Here is a 16,564-nt window from a genome sequence, read left to right as displayed (position 1 = left end):
CTGAATGGGGGAGGGAGACAGTGAGTGAGCCAGCAAGTGCAGGGCGCCTGGGCAGCGAAGATGGGACTGTGCCCTGAGCCTGGGTCCCAGTGAGTCCATCAGATTCCTTGATTCTCTTTATCTAAAAAACAAGAGAGGGGATGAGCTGGGGAAGAAAACTCCCTCCCCAGAGCACAAGGGGGGCAACCCTGGCGTGTGGGAAGGGTACCCTTCAGGCGGGAGTGGCCCCCAGAATCTGACAGGCTCATCCATCATTGTGATGAGCCCCCCGGGTGCACACAGCTGCGGTGCAGGAAGCAGGCAGGCAGGAGGAGGGAGGGTGTCGTGCTGCGTGCTTGAGTCTGGCCGTGTGTGTTTGCGCGCGTGCGTACGTGCATGCGTATGTTTACTGCGAGGAGGCATGCAGCCCTATGGAAGCTGGGCTGGGAGCAGAGACGCTGCAGCTGCAGACACCACCACGACTGCTCCGGGGGCTGAGAGGCCCTGGGAGGGGGTGGCCGCAGGGTGGGGGCCAGATGGCACGCCTGAGGCTGATGGCACCCCTCTCTGCCCGCCCCCTCGGGCCCCCCACCAGGCTCTGGGGAACAAGCAGCTGGCCTTCCAGCAGCAGCTCCTGCAAATGCAACAGTTGCAGCAGCAGCACCTGCTCAACCTGCAGAGGCAGGGGCTGGTCAGCCTGCAGCCCAACCAAGCCTCCGGGCCCCTGCAGACCCTCCCGCAAGGTGAGCATCGGCGCCGCCCCTCCCCTGCCAGACCTAGGCTGGCAGCCCTCCCTGTTCCCAAGAGCTGGCAGCCCTTGCTCCCGGGGTGAGGTGGAAGGCCGAATGTGTTCCTGGGGCCCTGCCAGCCTTCCCACTCTCTCCTGCAGCAGCTGTGTGCCCAACGGATCTGCCCCAGCTGTGGAAGGGCGAAGGTACCCCCGGGCAGCCTGCCGAGGACAGCGTCAAACAGGAGGGGCTGGACCTCACTGGCACAGCTGCCACCGCTACCTCGTTTGCCGCTCCACCCAAGGTCTCACCCCCCCTCTCCCACCATACCCTGCCCAACGGACAGCCCACTGTGCTCACATCTCGGAGAGACAGGTACAGGGACCCAGGCTGGGAGGGGCACCAGATCCCTGCCTGAGGGCAGACCCGAACCTGGAGGGATAGCACCTGTGGTGGGGACTGAGAGGGAGTGGCTGGAGCTCAGGGACCCTAAAATCTACCCCTCTCCTAGACATACGCTCCTGGCCTCTGGGAACCCTGAATTAGGGGCAGAAAACTCATCAGCTTTTCAGAGCTGAGCCCAGGGTTGCTGGGGTCTTCAGTGTCTCTGACCACCACCTCCTTCCTACCTACCCTCCCAGCTCCTCCCACGAGGAGACTCCTGGATCCCACCCCTTGTACGGACATGGAGAGTGCAAGTGGCCAGGCTGTGAGACCCTGTGTGAAGATCTGGGCCAGTTTATCAAGTAGGTGTCATCCTAGCCCCTCTCCTAGCAGCCTTCCCCACAGGGCCCTTCTGGGAGCTTTACCCCTGATCACCCACCCCACCCTGCCTGTATCCTTGGGTCTACAGCCTCCACACCTCATCCCCAGAAAAGCTGAAGAGGAGGAGGAGAGGACGGATGTAAGCATTTCTCCCCCTCTCCAGCTCCCCTCCAGAGGTAGCTCTAGAGAGTGATGGCCGAGTGACAAGCTGAGGGCCTGAGGACAGGCAGGGCGGGAGGCAGACAGGCGGCTGGCAGCAGGCGGCCAGCTGCCACAGCCGTGCCAGGCTCTGTCACTGACTGATTAACTCCACTGTCTCCCAGACCCTTGCAGCATCAGGGTCAAACAAATTGTTTTCACGCTTCGTCAGAGGTTTACTTAATTAGTTCATTTGCAATTAGATTTCTCTGTAGCTGGGATTTTAGCAAAGACATCAAAGAAGGCTGATGAGAAGGGAGAAGGCTTCCTTTATTGCCCAGTTTTGCCACCTCTTTCTCTTCTTTGTATGTCTTGGTCTGTCTGCTCTTCAGGCCCAGGGCAAGGGTGGGATTAGAGGATGGGACTGGGAGGGTGGTGACAGCGGGGAAAACCCCAGCCAACTTTCTCTCCTCCCCTCTCTGTGAAGGCACCTCAACACAGAGCATGCCCTGGATGACCGGAGCACGGCCCAGTGCCGGGTGCAGATGCAGGTGGTGCAACAGCTGGAGATCCAGGTGGGGCCTGGAGGACACTAGGGAGGGACACAGCAGACTCAGCCCCTGCCTGCCCATAGCACTGACTCTCTCGGAAGGCTCTGGGGTGGGGTCCTATGGTCAAAGCCACCATCTTATGCTTTCTACGTCCTAATTACCATGGTTTTGAGGTGAGGACAGCTGGTTTCTGTGGAGTAAACCAAGGTTGGGTTGTCTCTTTTGGAAGTCCAGAAGAGATTCACACTACATAGAAACAACAAAAATGACGTTAACAGCGAACATGTCCAATGCTTACTTTGTGTTGTACTAAATACTTTATTTAGCTCAAGGAGTCCTCTCAACCTTATGTGGCAGGTACCATTATTATCTTCGTTTTACAGATGGAGGAAATGGGGGCACAGAGAGCTGAAGTAATTTATTTGTGGTCACTCAGTGCATGAGCAGCAGAACTGGGATTAGAACCCAGGCTCTCCAGTCTACACTTTGTAGCACAGAGTACTCAGGAGGCTACTCGGAATAGTCTTTCAGTCGGCCAATCAATATTTGCCCATGTCCTGGCTCCTAGCAGAGCACCCTGCCATGAGAGGGTAGTCATGAAGGACCTATTGAATTTATGAATGGGGCAAATGAGTCATTCATCCATTCCTACGTCCCCATTCAACATGGGAGGCCCTCACACACAAGTGCTACTGCACTAGGCATGGGTGTCAGTGTCACTCAACCACGGCCTCTGCCCTCTGTGGGGAAGACAGGGATGTGCTGTTGGGAAGGAGGTCCCACATGTGTAGAGGCAGGATTTGGAGCCTGGGACTTATGAGGGCTCTGACATTGGTCCAGAGGAGAAGGAGGAGGGCTTCATTGATCTGGCAGCCTGGACCCTGGCCTTGAGAGCATGGAGGGGCCAGAGGAATAGTGGATTGCTGAGGCCCTTTGGGAACAGGAGACAGAAGGAGCTGGGATGCTGAGGTGTGGAGGCCAGTCAGGGTGGGAACAGGAGCTTTCTATGGCGTCTGGTAGAGGAGAGGTGGGATGTGGGGAAGGAAGAGGAGCCCACTGCTTCCATGGGCCAGCCTCCTGCTCACCCCTCCCTCTACACTCTCATAGCTCGCCAAGGAGAGTGAGCGGCTGCAGGCCATGATGGCCCACCTGCACATGCGGCCCTCGGAGCCCAAGCCCTTCAGCCAGCCAGTGAGTGACACTTCCCTCCCTGCCTCCCTCCCTGAACCCGTCCACAAGCCCCAACCCCCAGGACCCCCACCCTTGGGTGCTGGTCTCAGCACCTTCCCTGTTACTCACAGCTGAATCCAGTTCCTGGCTCCTCCTCATTCTCTAAGGTGACAGTCTCTGCAGCAGACTCCTTCCCAGATGGCCTCGTGCACCCCCCAACCTCGGCCGCTGCCCCTGTCACCCCTCTACGGCCTCCCGGTCTCAGCTCTGCCTCCCTACACAGTGGGGGCCCTGCCCGCCGGAGAAGCAGCGACAAGTTCTGCTCCCCCATTTCCTCAGGTGAGGGCAGGCTGGGGGCCCACGGGCTGCTTCAGGGAGAGGCGTTTTTTCCCTTGGCTGCCCCCCCCACCCCCGCATCTGGCTACCTTTTTCTCTGCCTGTCTCCCCAGAGCTGGCCCAGAATCATGAGTTCTACAAGAACGCCGATGTCAGGCCGCCCTTCACCTACGCCTCCCTCATTCGCCAGGTGAGCACGAACGGTAGAAGGCTGGTGGAAATGGCTTGCAGGCTGTGCCCCTACCTCTGCGTCCTAGTCTTCAGGCGGGCCCTGGGGCCGGGGTGTGCCTGTCCCCCTTGCCTCGCCCTCTCCCTCCACACCTGTGTCTTGCCTCTTTGTCGGCTGTGCAGGCTCTCCTGCAGGCTTCGGATCAGTGAGCCTGCTGCACATGTGGATGTGTCTCTGGGGACACACAACTTGTCACTGCTCATGCCACTGTGCCGTCCACATGCTCATTTCATGTACACACACTCCCGTGAGAGCCTCACGGGCACGCTCAGTCTGCCGCCTCCTCGCTCACACATATGCACACGTGCACTTCTTTTCCCTCCTGTGTCCATAGTCCTCACATCCTCAGTGTTCACATAATATCACACTCACACGTGAACATGCACTTACATATATATCCTCTCTGATGCTCCCCTACAGGCATGCACACCCTCACACACATTCTCTCGCTCACACACCGTCTCAGGCTTAGAGTGCCCTTTCCCAAAATCAGGATAAATTCTAGACAGCCTCCACCCCATGGACATCTCCCTCCCAGAAGCACTGCTTTCATTCTTATCCTCAGTCATTGTCCCTCCGGAAGCAGCTCCTGTGCTACTTACACAAGTACACAGCCCTGGGAGGCTTGTGCTGCCTTTAACCTGGGCTGGGCTGTAACAGCCTGCCTTTCATGGTCTGGCAAGCATTCACCCACCCTCTTATCTGTGCATTCTGCAGTAGGTCTCCTCTGCTTAGGGGTGAGCCAGGGCTAGGGCTAGGCAGAAAGGAGGGAGCCTGGGGGAGAGAACACAGAGCTGTTGTAACCCTTCAAGGCCTAGACTGAGGCCCACTTTGCTCTTTCTTTGCCCACAGGCCATTCTGGAAACCCCTGACAGGCAGCTGACCCTGAATGAGATCTATAACTGGTTCACTAGGATGTTTGCCTATTTCCGCAGAAATACGGCCACCTGGAAGGTGAGGCATACCCCTCCCACCTCCCCCTGGGCCCTAGTCATCCTTGGACATCTCTGCATCTCATTGAGACCAAGGCTGCCTAGTAATTAGTTCTCTAAACAATTAGTTCTGCAGAAATGGCCCAACCTCCACCACAGCAGTATCTACGGAATGTTCTACAACTACCTTTCAATGACCCCTTCCTTCGGCCTTGTGCTATCTTCTTTCTGGGAAGAAATCCTTCTCTTCTCCAGGGTGCTCCCCTGGGGCCCCAAAGACTCTAACTTCATGAAGTAGGGCGCCTTCTGGAATTGGTAATGTCCAAGCTTGGTAGGGAGATGCATTCACATAGACCCTATGGTCCAGATACCTTGACCAAAGGTCAATGTTGAAGCCAGAGCTGGGAATGTGCAAGCATGGACACAGGGATGGACCAAGAACCCCACGGACCATACACTTGCACACAAACACGGGCACTCACATCTCTTCCCAGCTCTGCCATCAGTGGCAGAAAGATAATTGTCTTCATCCAATTAGTCATTTCAATACCTTCAGCCTTAAGAGTTTTCCTGGGGGACCAGAAGCAGGCAAGAGTGGGACCCTAGAAAAATGGGACACAGAGATGTGGGCTGGAGCACTAAGCCATTTTTTTCCCCAGCCAGGATAGGAGGAGGAGTGCCAGGGTGGGAAAACAATATCTAAATTGGGAGGGGGGGGGAAACTGCTGGCCCTGGGGGGAAGGTTAAACACCTAAAGAGGAATCCCTATCTTCGGATCTTAATTAGATCCCTGGCTCTTGAGTCCCCCTGCTGACCACTGCAGGAACTACAGTTAAACAGGCTACTTCCTCCAATCCCACCAGGTTTCAACAAGTGTTAGCGAGGTCCTCCCTACCAGCGCACAGGCTCAGGTGGGGTCTGCACAGTGCCCAGCCTTCTCTGCCCTGGGAATGTGCAGAGTATAGCAGGGGGGCCCGCCTGCATCGTGACCTGTGACCTTCTGTATCCCCATACCCAATTCCTAAAGCTTGGGAGAGAGACTGTGGGGCTGGGACAGCTGCTCTGATTGGCTGTGAGTGATGTCATTTCCTGCCAACCACAGTCCTGCCCTCTCTCTGAGCCAGCAGGGCCTTCTTGGGGCTACCTGGTCCAAGTCTTCAACCTCCAGGCCGGTTCAAATACCAGATTTTATAAATGATTGAGTCCTGTAGGATGTAAGGGATCTATATGATTATTATACATTTGAATTCTTTTCCTTGAGGGGTGGCGATGTAGAGCCTCATTCCTATAAGACAACCTCCTCCTTAGGGGCAGAGTACCACTTACCCACCTACCCTCCATTCCTCTTCCCTCTTCCCTGCCTCATTCTACCACAGTATGGTGCTTTCTTCTTCTTCTTCCTTTTTTTTTTTTTTTTTTTTTGAAACAGAGCCTCAAGCTGTTGCCCTGGGTAGAGTGCTATGGCACTCACAGCTCACAGCAACCTCAAACTCTTGGGCTTAAGAGATTCTCTTGCCTCAGCCTCCCAAGCAGCTGGGACTACAGGCGCCGGCCACAGTGCCCGGCTATTTTTTGGTTGTAGTTGTTGCTTGGCAGGCCTGGGCTGGATTCAAACCTGCCAGCTCTGGTGTATGTGGCTGGTACTTTAGCCCCTTGAGCTACAAGCGCCAAGCCTCTTTCTTCTCTTGAGATTAGGAGGAGCTGCTTTAGGTGACTTCCTTTTTTTTTTCTGTTGAGACAGAGTCTCACTACCCTGTGTAGAGTGCTGTGACGTCACAGCTCATAGCAACCTCAAACTCTTGGACTCAAGCGATTCTCTTGCTTCAACCTCCCACGTAGCTAGAACTACAAGTGCCCACCACGACACCCGGCTGTTTTTTTGTTGCAGTTGTCATTGTTGTTTTAGATGGCCTGGGCTGGGTGCATGTGGCTGGCACCCTACCCACTGAGCTGTGCGCTAGGTGACTTCTTTAAACCACTCAATAACCATCATGATGCCACCTCTCTCAATATTCCAACCTTGCCCCCTTCAACTGGTTGCCTAGCCTTGGTCATCTCTGTACCCATGTGTTTCTCCTTTCCAGTTCTTTGCTGTTATCTTCCCTCACCTAGTCTAGGTCCTAGTAAGAAGACAGTCCAGCTGGAGAAAGCATACTGAACGGCTGAGTGGGTACCTTTCCCAGTCAGCAGTGCTCTGCTGTAGATTCCACCACCTGGGCCACTTCACGTGCCCTCCTCACAGCACAGCAGAATTCATCTCAGCTTGAGGTCCACTCTGAACTTCAAGTTTTTTTCCAGCCAGGCTTTGTTCATGTTACTTGGGAAATGTGCCCCATCTACACTCAACTCAGTTTCCCTTCTACTTTTGCTTTCCATTCAGGGCTCCTTAGGTCACTCGTCTTCCTCTCCTAAATTATTTTGGCTTTCTTCTTTCCCTCTTTCTTCACCCTTTCTGGCCTCTACCCTGAGAGGCTGTCTACTTTAGACCAGGGCAGAAGGGTTGGGAAGTGGTGTGGGCCAGGCCAGCTGCTGCTCATCCAGGGACAGAGCTGCCATCTGCCAAGCTGATGGTCCTGGCTGGCCCTCCCCCTGTGTCCATCCCCTCCCAAGGCCCATGTTGTGGGCCTGTCCTTTTGTTTACGCAGCCCCCGCCAGACCCCTTAAATTGCCGTTAATGTTTCAGCGTAACGAATTAGTCTCTCATCACGAATCAGGCTTCGAAATGAGGGAAAAAAGCCCCAGTGAGGCCATCCTCGGAAATTGGGGTCATTCTCATTTGCAAAGCGGAGGATTGGAGCCCCGTAATGCGGGCAAATTTATTCCGAGGCAGGAGCCCCGGCGTGATTAGGCCCTTTGTAATTATCGCTCCAAGAGATTCCACTCCAGCCGCCCGCCTCCCTCGTGGATTAGCAAGCGAGTCGGAAAAATACACAGGATTTAATTAGAGGCAAATTAAAATTGGTAATGAAATCGGGCCAGTTGCAAGTGGCAAGAGTTAGAAGGGAGAGAAGGAGAGGGGATCTCCAGGGGCATGGGCTGCCCGCCCTGCCCGCTTTTTTCCCCATTTAGAAATGTAAAGAGGAGACAAGGATGGGCACAAGGAGGGGAGGCTGAGGGAGGACAGGTAACAGGGACACAGGCAGACAGGGATGGTGATGGCTGGGGGCTGGCGGGAGGGGCAGTGATGCTGAGAGTAAAGGGTGCAGGAGCAGGACTGAGGGACGGGGGGGGGAAGGGGATGGCTCCCGTGGGGTGGGGGAATTGGGCCACATACCCCACCCTTGCCCAAGTGTCCTATAAACCAGATGACCTCAATTCTTAAAGTTATCCTGCCAGGAAGAGGTGGAAGGACACGGTGACTTATCCTCTTTCTCTCCTTTCAGCTATAAACCCATACCTCCTTTCTCCCAGTTTATTTCAACAAGTATGTATTAGGCCTCTGCTGTATACATCACACTCTCAATAAATTCAGTAAATTAGCTGACTATTCTAAGCTGCAGCTCAAAGCGATGGCCCCCAGGCTCCCAGGGGCCTATGAAGTAGCAGCGAGGACTCGTAAGTTATTTCCCAAACTTTTAAAAGCTTAGTGGAAATTCTGCACCCAACTGAGGTGAGGTATCCCAGACTCACTGAAGTGCCAGTACTCAAATATGATCTAATACTGATGAGGAGCTCTGAGTAATAGCTACGAGTGTCATTGATTAATGAACATGCGAAACAGGTTATTACTAACTAGGCATCATTGAGCTGCTGGGCAAGAACTTTCCAAAACATGGAAGGGTGAGGAGGCAGATTATAAAATGGATCACTGGAGAGGGAGAGGCTGGAGAGGCCTTCTCTCCCTTTGACAGGGCCACCCCCAGCCCAGCCCAGCCCAGCCCAGCCCACCCTCTGCTCAGGCTGCCATTGTGTGGGCATGGGACTAGATGAGGACTCCTGTGTGTGCCCACCTGAGCAGAGGAGGGGCAAGTGAGCTCCTCTGAGCCCTTCCTCACTGCATCCACAGAACGCCGTGCGTCACAACCTCAGCCTGCACAAGTGCTTTGTCCGTGTGGAGAACGTCAAGGGTGCTGTGTGGACCGTGGATGAGCGGGAGTATCAGAAGCGGAGACCGCCAAAGATGACAGGGTGTGTGGGCCTGAACCACACTGGGGCTGCACCAGGGTACCCATGGGCACCAAAGCCTTCCCAGGAGGAGGAGGGGTGTGGAGAAAAAAGGGATGGAGGAGCCTAGCCCTTGGGGAGGGGGACTGGAAACTGGAAGTTGACAGATAATTTAGAAGGCCAACATTTATGCCTTGTTCTATCCTTACTCTGAGGGAAGGGGGAAGGGGGGCTTGGTACCAGAGAGAGGCCAGAATAGCCAGGGCCAGCCACACCAGGGCCTCCACTCCCCCTCGCTCATCAGGATAAGCTGACCTCTGAGGCCACTTCTCCATTTTACAGGGAAGAGGCCCAGAGAGGCAGGGGGCTGGCAGGAGGCCACATAGCAGATCTGTGGCAGAGCTGGGTCGACAGTTCCATCCCTGGCCCCCCAGTCTTGTGCCCCACTCTGCCACACAGCATTTTAAATGGAAACTGAAGAACCTGGAGAGGGTCAAAACCTCCCTTTTGGCTTCTATGTAGCACCATGGCCTTCTCTCCACCCCAAACACCCTCACCCGAGGTACTCTCTTGCCTGTACCTCTCGGACCAGAGGCCCCTAGGTAAGAAGAGAGAAGTCTGAAGCCAGTTAACAGATATCTCTGGGGTACCTGTTCCCCTCAAAGACTCCTTCTCCCCAAGCAAGAGCTTTTTACCCCAGGCAGGTGGGGGGCGGGCAAGCGAGAGGGGGCTGGAAAGTGGAAGGGAAGCCATCCCTGTGGAGCGCCCTCAGGAGCCAGTTTCTCTACCACGTATTGTCACATCTCATTACGAACTTTAAATCAAAAGACCTGAGTTCAAATTGCTCCTCTGCTGCTCACCAGCTGTGAGAGGCCCTATGGAAGCCTCACTTCCATCACTGTGGAAGATGGACAGCCTTGAGCCATTACTTTTTTTGCCCCAACTCCTGTATACCTCCCAGTGTAGAAAAGCGTTGTGTATGCAGCATGTGGGGACATGTTTACTACATGTCCTAAAATTTAGGATGGCAAGAAAGTGTGGGTTTTGCAGACATGGAACTATTGAGGCTATAGCTCAGACCTTGCCAAACAGTGACAAATCTAGATAAGAGAAAGGAAATGCTGAGAGCGGCATGGTGTGAAGATTGACATTGGGTTCTCACTTACCAACCTTGAGACGCTGAACAGGTCCTGGAGCCCCGTGAGGCCCAGCACCCTCTCCCGGGAAGGCCAGGTCAGTGTGAGGGTGGGGTAAACACATGCACGACTCAGCAAATGGTAGCCAACTTGCTCTGGCCTCCCAGGACAATGATAGGACTGTCCCTGGCCCAGCACAGGCCCTTAGTTAGGGTCAAGACATTGAGTAAGGGGTTGAATGAATGAGCCAAAAACTGCCTTCTCTCCTCCAGGAGCCCCACCCTGGTGAAGAACATGATCTCGGGCCTCAGCTATGGAGCACTTAATGCCAGCTACCAGGTGACTGGGTCCCCTAGCCCACCCACTCCCCTGAAGAGGGCTTTCAGAGGAGGGAAGGATGGGAACAGGGGTGAAAACCACTCTGGGTTTCCAAAACCATCCTGCAGTCCATCCCCCACCTCTGGTTTCCCAGCTGGATTGGGATAAGGGCCAGGCAGAAGGAAAGAGGTTGGCATGCCCAATGGTACCCCTTCTTGGCTTGTCGGTCTAGGGTATTGTCCTTGGAAGAGGATAAGGTAGACCCTGGTCCTATGGAAAGCTGGGAGGTAGGGATCAGGGTCAGAGTTCCTGCCTCTGGAAGTGTGCTGTGTTCAGAAGGCTGAGTCTGGGAGAGGGGCTGTCGGTGGGGCCCAGGTACACACACAGGAGGCTCTCTAGGGCTGGGGTAGGACACCATTTGACTGGGGCCAACCCTGCGCCCCTCCAGGCCGCCCTGGCCGAGAGCAGCTTCCCCCTCCTCAACAGCCCTGGTGTGCTGAACCCTGGCTCTGCCAGCAGCCTCCTGCCCCTCAGCCATGACGATGTGGGTGCCCCAGAGCCGCTGCCCAGCAATGGCGGCAGCAGCCCACCTCGCCTCTCCCCACCCCAGTACAGGTGAGTACACAGCAGACCCACCCTAAACACCGGCCTCTGCTCTCCCTTCTCTCAGGACCACCCCCTCCTGCCCTCCTCCCTTTCCACCCTCTCTTCTCTCCCTTCTAACCCCTCTTACTCTTCTCTCCTTCCCTCCTCCTCCTTTTTATCTTTCCTTCTCTTCCCTTCTCTCTTCCCTCCTTCTGTTCCCTTCTTTCTCTTCCCCAACTCAAGGCAATCCCTGCCTCAACATCTTCTTTTCTTCGGAGAGAGCCCTGGGGGAGATCAGACCTAGGTGTGTTGTGTTACGGGGGAGGGGGCTGCAGACACCTCACTGTGCCCCAGAGTTCTGGGGGGGTTGATACAGAGGGGACCAGTGGAGGGATGCCCACACCACCCCTTTGCCACAGCCACCAGGTGCAGGTGAAAGAGGAGCCAACTGAGGCAGAGGAAGACAGGCAGCCTGCGCCCTCCCTGGGCACCCCCAACCCCAACACCTTGGGGCCTCCAGAAGACAGGGACTTGGAAGAGGACCTGCCTGGAGAAGAACTGTCCTAAGGGCTAGTAGGGGTGGGCAGGGCAGGGGTGAGACCCCTCCCTCCCAGGCCCAGGCCCAGGTCCCACCTTCCCCACTCCACAGCCCCTCCCAGCCTCCAGGCACTTACGGGACTCAGATGGGGGAGGCCTGGGCCAGCAACTCCCCAGGTGACCCAACTGACAAACACTTGGGGGTAGGGATGATCCTCATCCCTAGGGGGGACACAGCCCTGGTCTGGGACTGGTACAGGACACTTAAAGGACATGGAGGGCCCAAACCCCTTCTTAGACCCTCTCCCATATCTGAATACCGCCTCCCCAAACCACCAGCAGCAGCAGGGCCCTCCTCCCCTACAGGGCCCCTCAGTGCCACGGAGACCTGCAGGCAGGGCTAAGTCACCCCTCTGAAATCCAGGGGCCCTCACACCTGGCTCTGGCAGGGTTTTCTGGCCAGAGGCCCCCACTTACCTAATTTGTGCTCCCTTCTGCCTTTTCCTACTGTGAAGAAATAACTCTCCACCCTAACTCCTACCCTGCCCTGGCCTGTAGGGGTGGGGGGCACTGAAGTTTCAGACCACCTGACTCCAGCCTCTCCCTGCAGCCTGAGGCAGGACCCAGCAAGAACTGGGCCTCCACCCCCACCCCTATTTTCTGGGTGCCATTCCCGCCACTCCCACACTGGGGAGCATAGGAAGAGGCCCACTGTCTAGCCACAGAGGTCTGTACCAGGTGGGCTTCTGCAGGTGGAGCAGAGCCACCCCTGAGGCCAGGGGTGGGACCTGGAGGTGGTGCCTGGATTGCCAGGAAATGCAGGGGAAGGTGAGGCTGAAGCCACCCTGGCCTGCAGGCCCCCTACTGCGGTCTTCTCTCACCCTCCCACAGTACCCCTTCCCTATCCCCCAGTTAAACAGATGACCAAAGACCTTTCTTATGCCGGAAGCAAAAACCAAAACTTTTTGTTGGCTTTTTCCTTTGTAGCCTCCCCAGCATCTGCTCTCCCAGCTCTTCCACCAGCCCCAGGCTAGAAGCCCTCCCTTCACTTAAGTTATTGTTTTAAACCAAAGTTTACAGTGTCTGTTGGTGGCCAAAACCCTCTCCCTCCACCCCTTCTCTGCCCCACCCTGAGGACCCTGGGGCTCTGTGGAGGCGAGGGCCCTGCTCACCTCCCTTCTGTTCCTTACCCAGCCTGGGGAAGGAGAGAGGGCTGAGGGGAGGGGGTGGCTCTCGTCCCCTTGGCCAGTAGGCAGGAAGCCTTTGTCCCCAACCCTGGGCTGCTTCCTGGGGGGCCACCAGACCCCTCTCTAGGACCAAGTCCCCCAATGTGCTGGGAGTGTGGATTCCAGCAAGAGCTGGAAAAAGTGAGACTCTCCACAGACCCCCTATGGGGGACCCCAACTTTAAGGCCAAGGACTGAGTGTGTTGGATGCTCATAACACCCCCGCCTGGCCTCTTTGCTGAGAAGACTCCTTGGATATTTCCCAAGAAACCCCACGTATCCCCTTCACAAGCCACCCTCCTGAGAGGCAGGGGGCTCTCTGCCCCCTCCCATGTATTCCCCACCTGTGTTCCGTTTGACCAGCACAGAAATATTAAACGTCCTCTATTCACTGGGCCCTGTGTGTGTCACCAAGGGGAGAGGGGAGCACTAAGCTGAAAGATTACTCTGCTGGGGAGTAGTGCTGAAAGATTACTCTGCTGGGGAGCCCAGGTAGAGACCTCTGGGTCAGTGGGGGCTCTCACATGGGGTGGTTTCTGCTGATGCGCACAGGGTATGCAGAGGTGTGTGGGCTCAGGACCCTCTTCCAGTTCCTCTCTGTCTCCCCTTCTCTTAAACCAGGTCTCACCATGGTTCTGCCGCCTTCCAAAGGCCCAGCCCCTTATCTCAGTTCTTTCGCTGGTTTGAAGTCCAAGTTCCTGCCAGGACATTTCCAGCAAGGCAGGCAGTCTGCTCCAGGGATGGGCAGGACCTCTGCCATAGGGCTCCTTTACCGTGGCTGCCACCTTTGGAAACATCCACCCCATGCCCAGGTGCCCTCTGGGCCCATCATCCCTGTCTAAGTGGCATGGGTATGCATGTGTGGGAATGTCTGTCTTTTTTTTTTTTTTTGTAGAGACAGAGTCTCACTTTATGGCCCTCGGTAGAGTGCCGTGGCATCACACGGCTCACAGCAACCTCCAACTCCTGGGCTTAAGCGATTCTCTTGCCTCAGCCTCCTGAGTAGCTGGGACTACAGGCGCCCGCCACAACGCCCGGCTATTTTTTTTTGTTGTTGTTGTTGTTGTTGCAGTTTGGCCAGGGCCAGGTTTGAACCTGCCACCTTCGGTATATGGGGCCGGCGCCTTACCGACTGAGCCACAGGCGCGGCCCGGGAATGTCTTTCTGATACAGTAAGGTTGTTAATGGACTCGTGCACTCATGGCACACATGGGTGCAGTGATTGTAGTACTGGTGAGCTCAGGGTAGGAAATGGTCTTATTCAACTGGGAAGGAAAAGAGATGGGCCAAACTGCTAAACCAAAGATGGGTCCTAACACCTGCCCCAGCCCCACCTTGCCAGCCCATGTGCCTCTCATCCCACATGAAATCCGAGGCCCCTACCCTGCTTCCCCTCATCTACAGACCCCAGTGCCTATTCCCAAGGCCTCCACGGTCTCCTTGGTCATATCTGCTGGTTCCCTTTTTCCAGCACCATGACCATCTTCCAGATACACTCCTCATGGTCAGGTAGGGGCCCCAGGCCTCTGTCTCCAGGGGCCAGGCCAGGAGTATGTGTACTGGTGAGGTAAGGGAGGGGAGGGTGTTGAAAAAACAACTGGAATTGATCACCCCATAAAAGACAAAACTGGTGGAGCTTTCCAAAAGCCAAATTTGTGGAGAAGGTGGTGCAGGAAAGGGGGTAGGATCTTGAGATTCTTTGCTGACTTCTCTGTCTACTCTTTGGCCTTTTGTCTTTTTCTGCCGTCATAGTTCGTCCCATAGCTCACTTTCCCTCTTTTCTCTCTCACCCCTATCCACTCCGCCTCCTTTCCCCACCCTGCCCTAATCCTCTAGGCCAGCGGTTCTCAACCTGTGGGTTGCGACCCTTTGGGGATCTCGTGCATATCAGATATTTACATTACAATTCATAACAGTAGCAAAATTACAGTTAGGAAGTAGCAACGAAAATAATTTTATGGTTGGGGGTCACTACAACATAAGGAACTGTATTAAAGGGTCACGGCATTATGAAGGTTGAGAACCACTGCTCTAGGAACTTAAATAGAACCTAGGGTGATTTCCCCACCCCCATGGCACCTCAGGAGCGGGGAGCAGGTGTGTGTGTGTGTGCTCAGCTTGGGGTCTCAGAGTCCCCCAGCCAAGCACTGTATAAAGAAGGAGTGCTGCTGCGTATTGTCATCTGCCTTCTGTGGGGCTGCCAGGGCCCTGCACAGCAGAGCCAGCCGTGCACCATGTGGGCAATGGCATTCTCTACAGTGTACAATCACAACCTACATTGTACGATCACAATGACCCATGATTGTGCCGTGGCCAGTCCTGCTCCCAGTTGGGAGCCACTCCCCCCCACCCCGCCCCTCCCCAGAAAGCCACAGAGAATCCAGAGGCATTGGCTGCCACAATCCCAGCCCCTCACTTTGCCTCCTAGAAGAGGATCTGTGTGCAGACTTGCCCCGGGGACATTCTCCGACACAGTCCTGTAGCAGTCTAACTTCAGTTTCTCATGGGACAGCACCCTCTCCTATTATTACCTTGCTCTAAGTAAGAACCAACTCCTCCACCCAGGCCTGCATGGAGCTCCTCTCCTTCCTGCTGTTCTGCACAACTGTTGGAGACAGGTTGTTAGCTATGGCTGGCAGCTTGTCCTGGTCTTAGCATTTCTGTGCCCTGGTGGAGAATACATTTTTGGAATCTGTTCTCAGGCTGGCAAAAAAGAGAGAAATATTCCACCCCAGACATTTCGAGGGGGCATAAGCAACGCTCTGGCTCTGCACCATGCAGAACTGTCCCTCTTCGCCTTGGCACTCAGAAAGCTTTTCTCGCCACCCTTGCCCGAGGCCTTTTGCCAGTGGCCAGCAGAGGGCGCGCCGGACAAAGCAGGCCTGCTCCTGTGGGATAAGCAGCTGGTCTCAGCCTCTTCCTGGGGGAACTCCAGCCTCACGCACAACAAAGGGCTCAGTAAATATTTTTTAATAATTCTTATTAACAATGAGCTCTCCTGTGCTAGACACTATTCTAGAAGCTTTATATTTCATGTACTCTTTGTAACAACTCAGATACAGATGAGGAAACTGACACAGGATCAAAGAAATCAGCAAAGCATCAAGAATAGGGAATCTGTGGTTCGCAGTGGGGACAGGGAAGAACGGGGCTCTATGGCTTAGTCCTAGCTTTCTATTTACTTTGGCTACCCTCCACACTGCTTCTTTAGGGACTCCCAGTGGGGAAAACGAGGTACGGATACCTCAGGGCCAGAATTAGGCACTGGCTTCAGAGTCCCCGCTGCTCTTCTTCTCTAGACAGAATGAGGTAAACTGGGGCTTGGAAGCTGCTGGAGGACAGAGTGAAGCAGAGAAAGCGGGCTGAAGCACTCTGTAAAAATAATCATACAGCACTCTTTCTGATGGAACCGTGAGTCAGAGCAGGGAAGACAAGGAGGCCCTTGTCTGAGGAGGGGAACTTAAAATGACCGCCCCCTCCACACTCACACACACATATTCACTCACACGGACATGCTCGCTGCCACGCCAAGAGGTCCCTTCCATTTTTAATCATCTTCAGGTGACTAGCCTATGGACACCCAGGCTAGTGGGTCACAGTGCTCACAGCGACATCCCTGATGGCCTTCAGTTTGTATCCACCTTGGAAGTTTAGGAAGACAACCCCTCCCAAGAAGGTGGTCGTGATGGCAGCCAAAGCTAAAAAGCTCTCTGTCCAGGCCAGGAGGGGCCGGGGAAGGGGTGTGGGCTGGCCACCAGAAGACAGACTGAATGAACAAGGCAGTGCAGCTGTGCGACAGGCTGAGCACTCCAGGCCTTCAGCCAAAACCCT

The 16,564-nt window shown here is 55.1% G+C and overlaps 1 protein-coding gene across 5 annotated transcripts in view; it reads left to right on the top strand.

Moving 5' to 3' along the window:
- Nucleotides 1-13,129, top strand: part of FOXP4 (forkhead box P4) — a 51,942-nt gene extending 38,813 nt beyond the window's left edge. For 2 of the 5 annotated variants that reach the window (XM_053602569.1, XM_053602574.1), the window contains exons 6-17: nucleotides 575-722; nucleotides 869-1,082; nucleotides 1,349-1,453; nucleotides 2,098-2,185; nucleotides 3,269-3,352; nucleotides 3,463-3,670; nucleotides 3,781-3,857; nucleotides 4,749-4,850; nucleotides 8,835-8,956; nucleotides 10,341-10,407; nucleotides 10,835-11,001; nucleotides 11,391-13,129. In XM_053602569.1, the coding sequence (XP_053458544.1) occupies nucleotides 575-722; nucleotides 869-1,082; nucleotides 1,349-1,453; nucleotides 2,098-2,185; nucleotides 3,269-3,352; nucleotides 3,463-3,670; nucleotides 3,781-3,857; nucleotides 4,749-4,850; nucleotides 8,835-8,956; nucleotides 10,341-10,407; nucleotides 10,835-11,001; nucleotides 11,391-11,538 (1,530 nt within the window). In that variant the 3' untranslated portion in view covers nucleotides 11,539-13,129. The remainder of the gene's footprint in view (nucleotides 1-574; nucleotides 723-868; nucleotides 1,083-1,348; nucleotides 1,454-2,097; nucleotides 2,186-3,268; nucleotides 3,353-3,462; nucleotides 3,671-3,780; nucleotides 3,858-4,748; nucleotides 4,851-8,834; nucleotides 8,957-10,340; nucleotides 10,408-10,834; nucleotides 11,002-11,390) is intronic. The other 3 variants (XM_053602573.1, XM_053602571.1, XM_053602572.1) reach the window with 3 other exon arrangements.
- The last annotated feature ends 3,435 nt before the right edge of the window (nucleotides 13,130-16,564 follow it).

This window comes from Nycticebus coucang, chromosome 9, assembly GCF_027406575.1.
Source record: "Nycticebus coucang isolate mNycCou1 chromosome 9, mNycCou1.pri, whole genome shotgun sequence".
NCBI lineage: Eukaryota > Metazoa > Chordata > Mammalia > Primates > Lorisidae > Nycticebus > Nycticebus coucang.
Note: the sequence above shows the minus strand (reverse complement) of the source record. Positions and strands in the feature narration are given on the sequence as shown.